A 15,211-nucleotide genomic window follows, 5' to 3' on the forward strand; every position below is an offset into this window, starting at 1 on the left:
TGACTTTACAAGATAAAGCATTCTGTGGAAGGTCAAGAAGATATCTACAAAGCACGACTAGTTGCTAAAGGTTTCACCCAAGTGCCAGGTTTGCACTACGATGAGATTTTTGCACCCGTAGTCATGCTGCGTTCCATTCGGATTATCTTAGCGATCGCCGCTTTTCATGACTATGAAATTTGGCAAATGGACGTGAAAACCGCCTTCTTAAACGGCTTTTTGGAGAAAGAGTTGTACTTGGTACAACCCGAAGGTTTCATCGATCCACAACATCCTAAGAAAGTATGCAAACTTAAGCGTTCCATTTATGGACTTAAGCAAGCATCTCGGAGTTGGAATCATCGTTTCGACCAAGTGATAAAAGACAATGGATTTACTCGATCGGTCGAGGAACCATGTTTATATATCAAGTCGAGTGGGAGCAAGATTGTCTTCCTAATATTGTATGTTGACGACATACTCCTGATTGGGAATGACATACCTCTCTTAACTTCGGTGAAAGTATGGTTGAAAAACCATTTCCGGATGAAAGATCTGGGAGAGGCACAAAGAATTCTAGGCATCCGTATCTATCGAGATAGATCACGACGGATGTTATCTCTCGTCAGAGTCTTACATAGACAAAGTCCTAGAGAGATTCAAAGATGACTAACTCCAAGAAGGGGTTTCTTCCCATGGCTCCAGGTGTGATTTGAGCCGTCTCGTGCACCGTGAGAGACACCGGAAGAGAAAGAGCGCATGACACGGATTCCTTATGCTTCGGCAATAGGATCAATCATGTATGCCATGATATGCACACGTCCGGACGTGGCATATGCATTGAGTATGACAAGTCGATTCCAACAAAGATCCAGGTGAATCACATTGGATGGTGCCAAGAACAATCTTAAGTACCTACAGAGGACTAAAGATTGGGCATTGACTCATGGATCGAGATGACTCGAAATCTCGCCTCCGGATTCGGTTTTACTCTTAATGGCGCTACGTTCACCGGAAGAGTTCCAAGCAAAGTGTTACAAACAGATTCTACGATCGAGTCCGAGTACTATGTCGCGTCTAGACATGTTGAAAGCTCATCTAATCCGGGATTACGTGGAGCAAAAGGAAGTAGTGATAGAAAAGATTGCTACAGATGATGACATAGCAGATCCTCTCACTAAAGCATTACGACAAGATAAGCATGAAGGGCACGTAAATTCCATGGAATCGAACGTGTTCCTGAGTTGTAGTACTCTTTTATGGATCAGATTCATTCTCCTTGTACTCTATACGACATCATCGTTTTGATATTTTATATATATTTTGTTTTTCATGTGGAATTGTACGACAATTTTGAACACCACAAAGTGAACCGAACAAACATCATATCTTTTTAGTCCTTAATTGCCCACATGAGCTGATAACTCTGGCAATTATTTTGTGACGTTGGTTGATGGTGGGTTCAACGAGCCATAAGTCAAAGGTTAGAGGCGAGTTATACGGATATCTCGGAGGACACCATTGTGACATCGACGTGGAGTCCTAAATGTTTTATAACATCGTGGATAGGACTTCCATGGTGATCCTAAGAGTCGATTCTTTTGACTATCGTTTGTCTCGAGACTACGGCAGATTTTGGGTGACTTTGGTTTCTTTCTCACGGTCATCCATAACAGGGGGCCAAGTAGATTTTTTCTGGGTCATTTCATGCCGTGCTTAGATCGGAAGGAGTCGAGTTGAAGGAAATATTCAGCCTTTATCGTGTACACTCGATATTTCTCGGGGCCACTCGAGGAGTCAGAATCGAAATGCATGGCCATGCTCGGACACGGATTCGTTTTATCGCTTAAGTTACTCTCTAGTCTGGGGAAACCACTCATGATACAGATCGATTGTAAAATACGACCTTTGTGGATCCGGATCTGCAAATTGTTTTACATTGAGTGGGAGAAATTTTAAATGAATATGAGAAGTTAGCACATACACTTGTACGGACAAGTGGGAGTTTGTGGAGCTGGTGTCCTCCAGTTAGTGCGGATAACGTCATTGCACATGCACTTGTACGGACAAGTGGGAGCTTGTTGGGGTTGGTGTCCTTAACAGCTAGTGCAAGGACTTATAAACCTCTAAAAGGATCAAAGGGCATACTTTGGTATTATTATCAGTTGATCCACGTTTATCAATAACGGTTGGCTTGCTAGATAAGTTTGACGTTATTGTCATACAGATGGCGGTGATCAACTGGTCCCTAAAAGTCACACCTATAGGATACGTTCGAGAGATGTGACGGTATGAAAATACTGTCATGTAGATGCAATATTGACTAACCGGTTAGTCCGAGTTATTTGACTAGTAATTAGTCAAATATGTGATGTTGAGATATTATATTTAATACGGATTAAATATCATGGGCTAAGGCGAATTAACAAGTTAATTCGTAAAATTAAATATAAGCGTTTTATATTTAATTAAATGTATATTGAATATAATTATACAATATCGTTTTGTCGGACACGTATTAATAATTCATAACCCGTATTATTAGCCGATGCCTTAATTTCCGATAACCGATAATGATTTATAATCGACCGCGTCATATACATTTTAGCGATTTTGCGAACTGCACCATGAGCCAAGACTAAAAGGAAGTGGAAGCCCACTTCCCTAGGTAGCCCATGGCCGGCCGAGTGAGAGGGAACAAAAGGGAGGGTTTCTCCTCCCTTCGACCTAATCAAAACATTTGTAAAAATTTTAGGGTTTTGGAGACAGTTTCTCTCTGAAACCTAGATCTCACATCTCGAAAACCTCACATCAGTTCTCCCAATATTGCAAGGCAATCGGAGAACATCATCTAGCCAAGGGCATATCTCGGACAAGTCTTGGGTGCAACAATTAGGAGGGAATCTCGTTTGATTTCTGTTCTTTACGCCGTGCATCATAAGGACCCGAGGTTATTTCTTGTTCCTTATCGTTTCTATTGTATTTATGTTTTATGACTATAATCACATGTTTAAATTTACGTTATAGTCCTAAATTTAAAGGGTAGTATACGGATATTTACCCACATGTCGACCATCTGAAAATTGGTTTGCCTTTCCAGTTGTCCGGTTGCGATGGTTAGAGTGATAAGCCGTGCGACCTTACGGCGAGTGCCGTCATAAGCACATACTCCTTCATTGGTTGGGACCAAATCAGCTTCTTTGATACCCAGTTTATGAGCTGTTTGGAGGGGAATGACGTTCACCACGGATCCGTCTTCCACAAGGACCATAGGCACATTCTTTTTGAGGCACTGTACGGTGATGTATAGGGCCAGGTTATGGTTGGCTCCGAAGGGGTGGATATCTTCTTTAGAGAAGATGACCGGGTTGTTCAGGTCAGGGACATCCCTTGTCATGTGTGCTACTACTTCTTCAGGGGAGGAGGTAGAGGGCACAGTCAGTTTTCCCAAGGCTTGTAGTAGAGCTTGTCGATGCTCGAAGGACGTGGCAATTAGTTGCCAAATTGAAATTTCGGCTTTTGCCTTCTGCAGTTGTTTGAGGATCGAATTCTCGGGAGCCTTGGGCTGAGTGTCCATGTCCGGGACAACTTGGTCATTCGTTGTTGGAGCGGCCGTCGAATTGTTTGGGTTTTGATAGGGGCGTCCCGACCGAGTAAGATGACCGATTTCTTTCGCCCGTTTCACTTTCCCTGGGACAATATAGACATCTTCAACATCATCTCTCCAGATACCATTGATTTCGGGATCCCGAGTGTACCTTGGAGGGGTATTCCTCGGTGGGCAGTTTTTGTGAGGGACATTTTTGTGAGGGTAGTTTTTGTGAGGGTGATTACCGTGAGGTGCATGCCAGAATGGTCGCGGGAGCAATCCATCCTGGTGAGGGTAGTTTTGGGTGCTTGGGGGACCTTCCCTCGCGCGTGGTGTTGGAGGATTGAAAATCAATCGGCGGTAAGCATCGTCAAGTCGGGTAATCCTAAGAGGAGGTTGATAAAAAAAGGAATGATGAGAGAGAAAGCTAGAGAGAAAAAAGCTCTAAATTTCATGACCTAGGAAAATCTTTTCCTGCAAACAACATGACAGCGCTCAAACACTCACAAAACCGTTTTACGCCATTAAATTCAACCATAAAATCTTCATTAAATTCAGCAAAAGCTTCGTTAATGCACTCTACTACAACTAGTGTTCCTAAAGTTGGTAACTTTCCTCGTCCTTCATCAGCAGATACTGGTAGGACTCGGGCTATTAATGATATACAGGGAATTCCTGTCCTGAATTTGACTGAAGGAGAGCATGTTCAACCTGATAGCTGGTATGTTAGGCATGGGGGGAAGGATATTCCAGTTATGGAGCCGATACTTGAAGAGGAGAAAATACCAGATTTACTTCAGTTTACTGCAGAAGATATTAAACCTGAGGTAGATTTCTGGAGTCACTCTGTTATGTGTTATATTTTGGGTGCTAACCCTCCTTGGGATATTGTTGAGGATTATGTCTATAATAACTGGAGTCAGTTTGGTATTGATAGGGTTTCGTTCCTTGATAATGGTGTGTTTATTGTAAGATTGACTAAGAAAGATGGAAAGGATGCCTTACTAAAGTCTGGTTATTATATGTTTGATAATAAGCCTGTTATTGTTAAATCATGGGAACCGGATATGGATTTAGTTAAGGAGAAGGTTGCAGTTGTCCCTATTTGGATAAAATTATATGGGATTCCTTTGATGTTTTGGGGCAAGTGTTTACCACAAATTGCTGGGCTTGTTGGTAAATTTGTTAAAATGGATATTGAAACTCAGGATAAAGTTAGACTCAGTTATGCCAGGGTAATGGTTGAGTTGCCTATGGATCAGGAATTGATTGAGAGAGTCAAATTCTTGGATGAGTCCGGTAAAGTGGTATTTCATCGTGGTTGAGCATGAATGGAGACCTATATCTTTTTCTAGCTGTAATGGAATTGGGCATAACTCGGCTCAATGCAGGAAACCTGACAAGAGGAAGGCTAAGGCTCCCTCTGTTAAGAATCCTCCTAAGCAGCAGAAAGTATGGAGACCCCTGCAAAAATCACAGAGAAGAGATTGTGACTCCTCCTTCCCTGTTACCTGCAAATTTCCCTCCTTTGGCTACTGTTAGAGCTACTCCTACCATCAAATCCACACCAGCTAAGCAGATCATGCGTATGAATAGGCAAGATGGGATTGTTGGAGTAAGGTTGTCCGGGAGATTTAGTCCTTATACATTCATGGATGCCTTAAAGAGTAACTCTGCTGCTCAGGGAGGAGTAGTAGAGAGTGGAAAGGACCCCCCTGACTCTGCTATCAATGCATAGTCTGGGTTTTTGGAATGTACGGGGTCTAAATGACCTGAATAAGCAGAAAGTGGTGAAATGATTTATGCACAATAATGGGGTGGGTTTATTTGGTTTATTGGAAACTAAACTGAAGCCTGGTAGTTTATTGAAGAAGAATACCTCAATTTGTGATGGATGGAGTGTCTCCACTAACTGCAGTTGGCATAAAGGTGGTAGGATATGGGTATTTTGGAAGCCTCAGCTGTTTGCTATTCATTTTTTATCTTATAGTGCTCAACATATTCATATGTTGGTTCATTCTCAAATTGACAATAAGAAATTTTATCTCACTTTCATTTATGCTTTTAATGATCTGAATGGGAGGCTTGAACTGTGGAATTTTTTGAAGAAGTTTTCTGAGGATTGTCATGACCCTTGGCTTTGGTTGGGGATTTCAATAATGTCCTCAGTCCAGTTGAGAGATTGGGTGGGAGCACCTCTGATGCTGAGATGGAGCATTTTCAAGACTGTGTTTCTATCTGTTGTATGGAGGATATTGTAGCTACTGGTGCTCTCTTTACATGGTCAAACAAACAAGCTCCTCGGGAGAGAGTTTATAGTAGGCTTGACCGTGCTATGGGGAATCTAGAATGGTTTGAACAATTTGGGGACAGTGTGGCTCATTTTCATCCTGAGGGCCTCTTTGATCACTGTCCTTGTACAGTAATGGATAGGCTTTTAAATCTCTGGTTTCTGATTGCTGGTCTAAACACTATCAGGGGACTAAGATGTTTGGGATTGTCAAGAGACTTAAAGCTTTGAAACCTATTCTTAAGGCTCTCAACAGAGAATGTTTCTCTGATATAGAGAACAATACTAATATAGCTAGTCTTGCCCTGGAGAATATTCAGAAAGCACTTATTGATAGCCCTAGTGATGCTGATCTACTGCAGCAGGAACTGGACTTGGCTCATGATCTTAAGGAACTTATAACTGCCAGAGATAGTTTTCTGATGCAAAAGGCTAAGGTGCAATGGTCCCTGGATGGAGACCTAAATACCTCTTATTTCCATCATTCTATCAAGAAGAGAGTGATGATGAACAAGGTCTTCCAGATAGAGGATAAGGATGGTAGACTGTGTACTAATGGGACTGCTATACAATCAGCTTTCTTGGATTATTACCAGGAACTGTTGGGTTCTCATAAATCTACTGATGTTGTGAACTCTACTATGGTCAGGAATGGTGTGTGTTGTACTGAGTCACATTGGGCTTTACTAAATAGACCTGTCACAGCTGATGAAGTTAAGAAGAGTCTTTTTAGTATCCCCTCAAACAAGTCACCTGGTCCTGATGGGTATACCAGTCATTTTATAAGGATTCTTGGGACATTGTGGGCAATGATATATGTGAGGCTGTTATTAATTTTTTTGACACTGGTAGGTTGCTTACTCAAATAAATTCTACTGTCATTACACTTATCCCTAAGACTGGCAGGCCTACTAGTGTCAAGCATTACAGACCTATCTCCTGCTGTAATGTGATTTATAAAGTCATTTCAAAGTTACTTTGTTCTAGGCTGGCCCTCATTCTCCCTGATTTGATTTGCAAGACTCAGGGTGCTTTTGTTAAAGGGAGGAGCATTTTGGAGAATATTTTGATTTGCCAAGATCTCATTAGGCAATATAATAGAGGAAAAGCCTCTCCAAGATGTCTGTTCAAGCTTGACCTTCAAAAAGCCTATGATTCCATTGAATGGGCTTTTGTAGACCAGATGTTAGAGGCTCTTCTCTTCCCTGAAAAATTTAGAAGAATGATTATGACTTGTATTTCTACTCCAACTTATACCCTTAACCTGAATGGTGCTCAGTTTGGATTCTTTGATGGAAGGAGGGGGCTTAGGCAAGGGGACCCTATTTCTCCTCTTATTTTCTGCATTTGTATGGAATATCTATCTAGACTTATGGAGTTTGCTACTAGAAAATGGTATTTCAGGTATCATCCTATGTGTAAGAGCTTGAGATTGACTCATTTACTCTTTGCTGATGATCTTCTTATGTTCAGTAAAGGGGATGTGCAATCCATTATGCTTATTCTTAGAGTCTTGGCTACTTTTTCTGGTTCTTCTGGGCTCAAGGTAAATGCTGCTAAATCAGAGGTGGTTTTCAATGGAGTATCTGAAGTCCTGAAGCAGGATATTGCTCAGGTTTCTGGTTTCCAAGAAGGTACACTTCCTTTTAAATACCTTGGGATTCCTATTCAACCTGGTAGATTAACCAAGGCTGATTGTAATGTGCTTTTGGAGAAGATTGTGTCAAGGATTAGAGGTATAGGGGCTAGGAAGCTAAGCTATGCTGGTAGACTAGTCCTTATAAACTCTGTACTGAATACTCTGCACAATTACTGGGCTTCCATATTTTTGATCCCTAAGGGTGTTGTCAAGAGAATAGAGGGTATTTGCAGGAATTTTCTCTGGTGTGGGGGATCAGATTATAACAGGGCACCTTTGGTGGCATGGCATAATGTTTGTTAAAGTAAAAAAAGAAGGTGGTCTGGGTATTAAAGATGCTGGGGTGTGGAATATAGCTAGTGTGGGAAAGCTAGTGAATTGGATTTATACAAAGGCTGACAGGTTATGGGTTCTTTGGATTGATCATGTCTATATGAAAGGTGCTGATTGGACTGATTATCATCCTCCTCCTGACTCCAATTGGAACTGGAGGAATATTTGCAGGGTAAAAGATCTTTTAGTAGGTGGATATCAAGATAGTTGTTGGACTGGTTCAACTGGTACATACACTATCAGTGCTGGATACCATTGGTTACAGGAACCACACCCTCCTGTCCTTTGGCATCAGGATGTTTGGGATCCCTGGGTTCTTCCTAAACATGCTTTTGTTGGTTGGTTGATTTATAGGGCAGCCTTGAACACTAGATCTAAGATGTTTAAGCTGGGCCTAAGTGTTACTGCTAGCTGTGTTCTGTGTGAGATGAGGGAAGAGACACACGATCATCTTTTCTGGGAATGTGCCTACTCCTCACAGGTGCTTGCAGGTTTGGAACATTGGTTTCAGCTGAAGCTTACTACTCCTTCTAGCTCTATGTCTAAGCTGCAAAGAAGAATTTGTAGGGTAGTCAAGATGGCTGCCTGGTATACTCTTTGGATGCAAAGGAACAATGCTCGGTTAGAGCTTACTCTTTGCAGGCCTGAGAAGTTGGTTCAACAAATTCAGAATCTGGTGCATGGCCGAATTGTAGGAAAGTTGAATGATTTTGTCATGCCAAGGGATTGTAATTGGCTAAGTAAGATTAATATTCGATGTCTTTATTGTACTTAGTCTAGTTTTGAGAGTGGAGTCTTGTAATAGTTTGGTTGTAAATCTTCTTTATTATTAATAAAAAAAGCTCACATTCTACCAAAAAAAAGTCGGGTAATCCTTTTGGAGAGACTGGCTATAGCTTCCTCAACTTGTTGGAACATGGCAAGCATAGTCGCGACACTGAACACAAATATCCCGTCCGAGGCATCCTTCTCCAGGGCATTCACCTCGTCATCAACTGGCAGGATGAGGTGTGAGCAGTCCAAGGTCGGCTCGTCATCGGAGATAGCATGGATTCCAAAAAGGTTTGTCTTGTTGTTTGGTTTTGTTGGTGGATGTAAAGGTAATTCTCCTTTCTCGATCATGTCCTGAATGACGTGTTTGAGTTTGAAGTAGGTTTCCGTGTCATGACCTTTCCCATGGTGGTATTGACAGTAGGCAATAGGGTTCCAGAAGCGGGATTTCTTAGCATCAGACGGATCCGGGGTGGGTCCGATCGGTTGTAATTCCCCTTGGTCCATAAGCTTTTTTATGGCGCTTGCATAAGTTGACCCTATGTTAGTAAACACTCTTTGAGGGTGCTCAGTTCTCTTGGCAGTTGGTTCAAGGAGGTTGACCTCATCAATCTTGTTCGTCTGACCATAAGGGCGAGATCCAGTTGATGTGGATTCCTGGTAGCCTCTACCGGTGGTTTTGGCTAGGACACCCTTTCGGAGGTCGTCTTCAATGCGTGTCCCAAGGATTTGCAGATCCTGGAACGTCTTGATGTTTTGGTACCTCAGTAAGTTGGCATACACCGGGCGGAGATTGTTGACAAATTTCTCCACCAAGGTTGACTCACTCGGCTTACTGACCAACTGAGTGCTTACCCTCCTCAAACGGGTTAGGAACTCGGTGAATCCCTCCTTGTCATTTTAGGTTAGGACCTCAAGAGTACGGGTATTGGCTTGGATTTCGACAATGTCGGCATATTGCTTAGCAAATTCAACTGCGACCTCGTCCCAGGTAGTGGGGTTCTTCGAGTCAAGGGAGTAGTACCATTGGTGAGGGATCGGTTCCTGGGATGATGGAAAGATCCAAGTGAAAAGTTCATGTTTAACCCCTTTAATGGCCATGTAGTCTTTGAAGGCTCGAATATGATTGAGTGGATCCTCCACTCCCTTGAATTTGGGCACATCAGTCAGGGTAAAGTTGTCAGGTATTTGATCCCCAACAGGTTCAAATCTTCGGTTGTTCTCGAGGTGGATATTGTTACCCCGGGCTAGGAGTTGTTCTTCCAAGAGCTTGAGCCTTTTCTCAGTTTCAGTCAAGGGCGTAGTGTTGTGCTCTCCAGTTTCCTTGTTTTCCAGGGTGTCGATGCGGGTCTCGACACGGTCCAGGGTGACCTTAAGAGCAGTGAGTAGGCTGGCTAGCTGAGCAGTCGTGACATATCTGTTGTCGTTGTTGTTGGACGAAGCTGAAGACAGGGCCATGGTTCTGAGGCAGAAGAACGGCTCACATTACAACTCAATCCGACATGGTTCGAAGACTGAACGCAGACAACACAAAGGACGGAACAAAGATCAGACTCAACAAGACGAGGATGACCGTGTGTGGTACCTCGGTGCTGACTCGATTTATGACGTGACGGTGTTGACCGAACTTTGACACGCGCCCAACTTAGCGGTGTGACGCCGTTGGACGAGTCTCGTGGTGAGACGAATCATAAGTAAAGACCCATAAGTATGTTTGCTTCGACTCGATAGACACGAGGCGGAATTGAAGTGGTGGACTGAAGTTTTCGAAAATAGAGATTTTCAAAAAGATTCATTTGTCGCTTTATGGACGGTTTCCGAAGATATGGATCTTCGCAAGTCGGTCAGTTGAAAGGTTTGTCTTAAGTTTGTTTGCAAAAGACGGTTTGAGTTTAAGTCGGCCCGGAAAACAATGTGTTGTTTCCGAAGACGATTTTTGAAATTCAAAATTGTATGTTCTGAAAATCGGGTTTGAAATGTTTGAAAAGGTTTCGGGGACGGTGTATGGTCCTCAGGATCTCGAAAGTGTCTCGAGAAAAGGGTGTGTGCTTTTCTCGGGTTTTGAAAGAGCCATTGTCGGCGCGAAACGAGTTAAAATCCGTGTCTAGACGCGGCGATTATAACGGCGTAAAAAGGTGTTTTGAAATGGTTGTAGAAAACCGAGTTTGAAAATCGCCATTACAATGGCCTAGAAAGGTGTGTTGAATTGGTAATAAAAAAACCGGATTTGAAACATCATTATGACGGCCTAGAAAGGCGTGTTGAAATGGTTATAAAAAACCGGTTTTGAAAATCGTCACTACGACGGCCAAGAAAGGCGTGTTGAAATGGTTATAAAAAACCGGATTTGAAAATCGTCATTACGACGGCCTAGGAAGGCGTGTTGAAATGGTTATAAAAAATTGGGTTTGAAAATCGTCATTACGACGGGCTAGGAAGGCGTGTTGAAATGGTTATAAAAACCGGGTTTGTAAATCGCCATTACGACGGCCTAGGAAGGCGTGTTGAAATGGTTATAAAAACTCGGATTTGAAAATCGTCATTACGACGGCCTAGAAAGGCGTGTTGAAAAGCAACGGTCGGCGAAAGACCGAGGTTTGAAATGGCCATTATAACGGCGCAAAAGGTGTTTTTTAAAGTTTGAAAATGACACGGAAGGACTTATGATCACATAGCACATAAGCATTCACAGTTTCATTATATTATGCATTATGCTGACACAAATTTTGGCTTAAAAGGGTGGGTTACACACCAAGCAATCAAACTCCGATTTGCGAGAGGGATACCAATCCAAACAAAATGTGTAAGGAGGGTGCCCTAGCCTCGTGCTCGAAGGTAATGAAAGCTCTTTGACAAAACAGAGATGTGTATCGTCAATGGTATGCCTGACTCAATCGGGATTCGAAAAGCGGGGATAAGAAAACTCACGCCGACGAGACGAGCCAATTGGTCGAAAGGGTTAGGTTGTGGGTCCGAACAAGAAACCCGACCGTGACCGTAATATCAATTAATGCATTCCAACCAAGACCTCGTTCGAGTCTCACTATCTAGGGATCACAAAGGCACAAGTGTCCTACTTTTCCCCAGCGGAGTCGCCAATCTATGGACATGGCCCACCTACACGCCGAGCCGATCTGTCGGACGTATAGCGGTCTTTTGAAAGCCACGCTCGGCGGTATAAAAATGCTTTCGACCGGATCATTTTAGATCGGTCGGTTTCGTCTCGGCAAGGGTCTTGAAACGACTAGAGATGTTCGGACTCGCCACCAAGCATTTGTGGGATGCTTGGAACCCGTTCGAATCCACTTTATACCTCGGTCAAACGAAGCATAAAGCAGTGTTTGACATAGGTACTAAAGATAAGGAATCGTCCCTCTTTAGCATCCTATCTCTAGAATGACTCTCGTACGCTCTGGATAAGGTCGTCCACTATCCAAAGTTTCTGAGTAAGAGGTGAAGGTACGTATTGGGAAGCCCTTTAATCAGACACCCAATCCCGCCCGCGGTAGCGGCCTCTACTGATCGATCTTGGTTGGTTGAATGCAAAACTTGATAAAACGGTTTAAATGCATGAATGCGCATCCAATAATTTAAACCTAACATGTGAGAGCTTTCTAAGTCGGTTGATTTAATCCAAGTATCAAGTATAAGATGTCGAGTTGGATTTATGATTGATTTGTATGCAAGACGGAAATTAAACATCCATTTACCAAATTAGGTTTATGGTGCATAACGTGATCCATTTGTCTTAGTAAGGCATTTTGCAAATACGGTTTTTGAATGAGAAAATTAGTCGTCTGATCCGTCCTATATCCGGGTTAGCCGGAATCGGGATCGTCCTAGACCAATGCTGGAAGGGGAAAAGACCTTGCATCAGGCAGGCAGAAGAGGCGCGAGTCTATTGGCGATGTAAGGGGGTCTCCCCTGGTTTGAAAATAGGAAAAGAAGTGGCCTGTTTAGGCGCGGGTCAGTCAACGGTATATGACGTGTTCTGACCATTGAAAAACGTTAATAAAACGTGTTGAAAAATGGGTATTTGAACCCGTTTTGGTTTGAAAAGGCCGTTTAGGCCGCTTTTGTGTTGATTTGAAGAACGAGACTTGAATAATCGTCATTGTTTTGACGATACTCGATGTCAAGTTCGACTTTGTAAGCTTGACATGAATAGTTTTGAAAATGAATATGAACTAATTGTTTTAAGTTCATTTGAATATAATTAGTCGATACTCATCATCGTACTCAGATTTAAAATCCGACATGGTATGTAGAACCAAGGATGACTTTGTGTTGGTGACTAACGCATTTATTTTGAAAATGTAAAGAAATGATGAAAGGCTTTAAAATACCTTCCAAAATGTAAAGAAATGAAATAAAAGGTTTTGAAATACCTTTTAAATGTGCTTAACCAAATATTATCACCGAAACACGGATTAAACCGTCGTGGTATTAAGAACCAAGGGTGAAAAATGTTTCATGGTTAAAATTTGTAGAAAATGGTTTGAAAATACTTGAAATGGTAAAAACCGATTACAAATATAAAAATGAAAAATAGAGGAAAAGAAGAGACCAAACATGGTTTGGACTTGAGGTTGGGCAAGGTCCTTTAGGCGCGAGCCTATGTGCTACGTAAGTAGCCTCTGCCTCAACCAAAAGGTCCGGTATTGGCCCATTTTCCTATGTTTTAGACCATGTTATGCATGATTTAGCATGTTATAGTCATGAAACAAGTAAAGACATGATAAAAGAATGATTTTTACACCCTCATACAGTCATACTTACATGCTTGGCTTATGGCGAGAAACCGACGTAAGTGTATCAACTCGTTTGGTTGGAAAAGACTCGGTTTAAAACCGTTTTAGTAATTAAAAAGAGTGTTTTGTTAAGTTTAGTGATGGTGTAGTGGTCGAAATGGTCGGTCAAGTGATTCAATGCACGATGACGGTACCAAACAATGTGTAAGGCTTGTGTTTACGATCGGTAGGTCGTAAACACGTGTCGGATTGTGACTTAGGAAGTCGAGTCGAGAATTTTAAGGGAGAAAAGAGGGGGCGACACTCGCGTAACTCTCAAATGGTTGCATTTGAGGGGTATTTATAGGAAAATGAGTGGTTTTGTGAGTTTTGAGCGACGTGGCCACCTGGGCTGCTCAAAGAGGCGCGAGCCATGTCGCACGTCTTCGAGGTGTCTTATCTCTTTCACACAAGTGCAATCATGATTTGTTCTATCCTAGGATTTGGATGAACATGTTTGGTACTTGACTATGTAAGATTCCGGGAAATCTTAACATAGAAGGTTTTGAATGGTTTGGTTTTTGTGTTTGACTCGGTTTGACTCGTTGTTGGAGTCAGGATTTGAATTTTGAGTCGGTTTTTGGTCCGGTGTCGGTTTTGCCTCTAGTTAGTGTCATTGCGACCCCGTCGTCATGCATTAAACACTCCAGGTACTTTTAAAAAGTTTTGAAATGTTTTATTTTCGAAATCGTTTTAAGTTTTCCGACATAAAGTTGTACACAAACTGTCGATCAAACGCCGTGATTCCTAAGCATGTTGTAGTCCGATAATCATCGGGTGTTTGTTGGAGTCTCAGCAGATACTGGGTATCTACAACAGGTTTTCCGTTTGGAGCAAATAAAACACACAATTTGAGTAATTAATAATGATAAATGGACAAATGTTAGAATGGAAAGCATGAAAAAACCAACATCATGATACCGTATTGCTCTAAATGCATATACTTGTATGAAGATGAAATGAGGTTCGACAAACCGCACTTTACTCGTCCAGTTTGTATGTTAATCTTGTCGAACAGAAATATAGATGACCATTATTCAGATTCGGATGCTAGTTATACTAGCTTTGATACCAATGTAGAAAAATAATGACAATAAGACGATATTAACAAGGTGTATAGTCACTCACCTTAGTAAATCGGGAGAGTAGAAAATCTATCTCTAACTTGCGGAATCCTCCAAGTAATTGCTCCAAGATGACTTTAATACGAAACTAGTATCATGAGTCCGTCGATCTAGATATTGATCATTAGGACCAATACCTATAGCCTCACAACCCAAGAACCTCCCTTCTTTTGTGTAGAGAAAGATATATTTTAGTTGTGTGATTTTTAGATGATACAAATACCTCCCCAAGGCCTTCTATTTATAGGCCTAGAAGAACACGATCTTCTTTCTCTAAGAAAACCGTGTACTCCAATGGTTTCTTTAATAAAACCATGGGAGAGAGACCGTGGTTTCTTATAAACCATGGGTTTCAAATGGTTTTTCCACAAAACCATGTCCATTTGTCCAAAACAATGGACCATTCACGGTTTATCTAAACAATATGTAGTAAAACTGCGAAATAAAATATTTCCGACTTATGGGTGGATCTGACTATTCTCTAACATTTCATGTGTTATGGCTTTCAAGGTAGAAACATGATTGCTAAATAGTTGCACCATTAATTTAGTGAACCGTTAAATTTTTCTTATTTAAAATTGTTTTTTTGGTTTACTTTTTAATCATCTAATTCAATCCTAGTTATCTTTTCGGTGTTATATCAATTTTCTCCGTTGAGAAAATGGCCTGAAAATCTATAGTTGGGTTAAATTGCAC

At 41.7% G+C, this 15,211-nt stretch overlaps 1 protein-coding gene across 1 annotated transcript; it reads left to right on the forward strand.

The window, feature by feature from the left end:
- Positions 1-5,777: 5,777 nt before the first annotated feature.
- On the forward strand, positions 5,778-8,605 carry LOC141639314 (uncharacterized). Its single transcript, XM_074448471.1, has 4 exons — positions 5,778-5,990; positions 6,047-6,624; positions 6,711-7,647; positions 7,757-8,605. The coding sequence occupies exons 1-4, from the start codon at positions 5,778-5,780 to the stop codon at positions 8,603-8,605; spliced, it is 2,577 nt and encodes an 858-aa protein (XP_074304572.1).
- The last annotated feature ends 6,606 nt before the right edge of the window (positions 8,606-15,211 follow it).

Source organism: Silene latifolia, unplaced genomic scaffold, assembly GCF_048544455.1.
Source record: "Silene latifolia isolate original U9 population unplaced genomic scaffold, ASM4854445v1 scaffold_333, whole genome shotgun sequence".
Taxonomy (NCBI): domain Eukaryota; kingdom Viridiplantae; phylum Streptophyta; class Magnoliopsida; order Caryophyllales; family Caryophyllaceae; genus Silene; species Silene latifolia.

What these genes read in the sequence shown, in the direction of transcription:
- LOC141639314 (XM_074448471.1), top strand. Translation starts at nt 5,778, where the DNA reads ATGGAGCATTTTCAAGACTGTGTTTCTATCTGTTGTATGGAGGATATT. An exon ending in AAGTCACCTGGTCCTGATGG is followed by an intron (nt 6,625 to 6,710) that starts GTATACCAGTCA and finishes TGACACTGGTAG; the next exon opens with GTTGCTTACTCAAATAAATT. An exon ending in GACTAGTCCTTATAAACTCT is followed by an intron (nt 7,648 to 7,756) that starts GTACTGAATACT and finishes GTGGGGGATCAG; the next exon opens with ATTATAACAGGGCACCTTTG.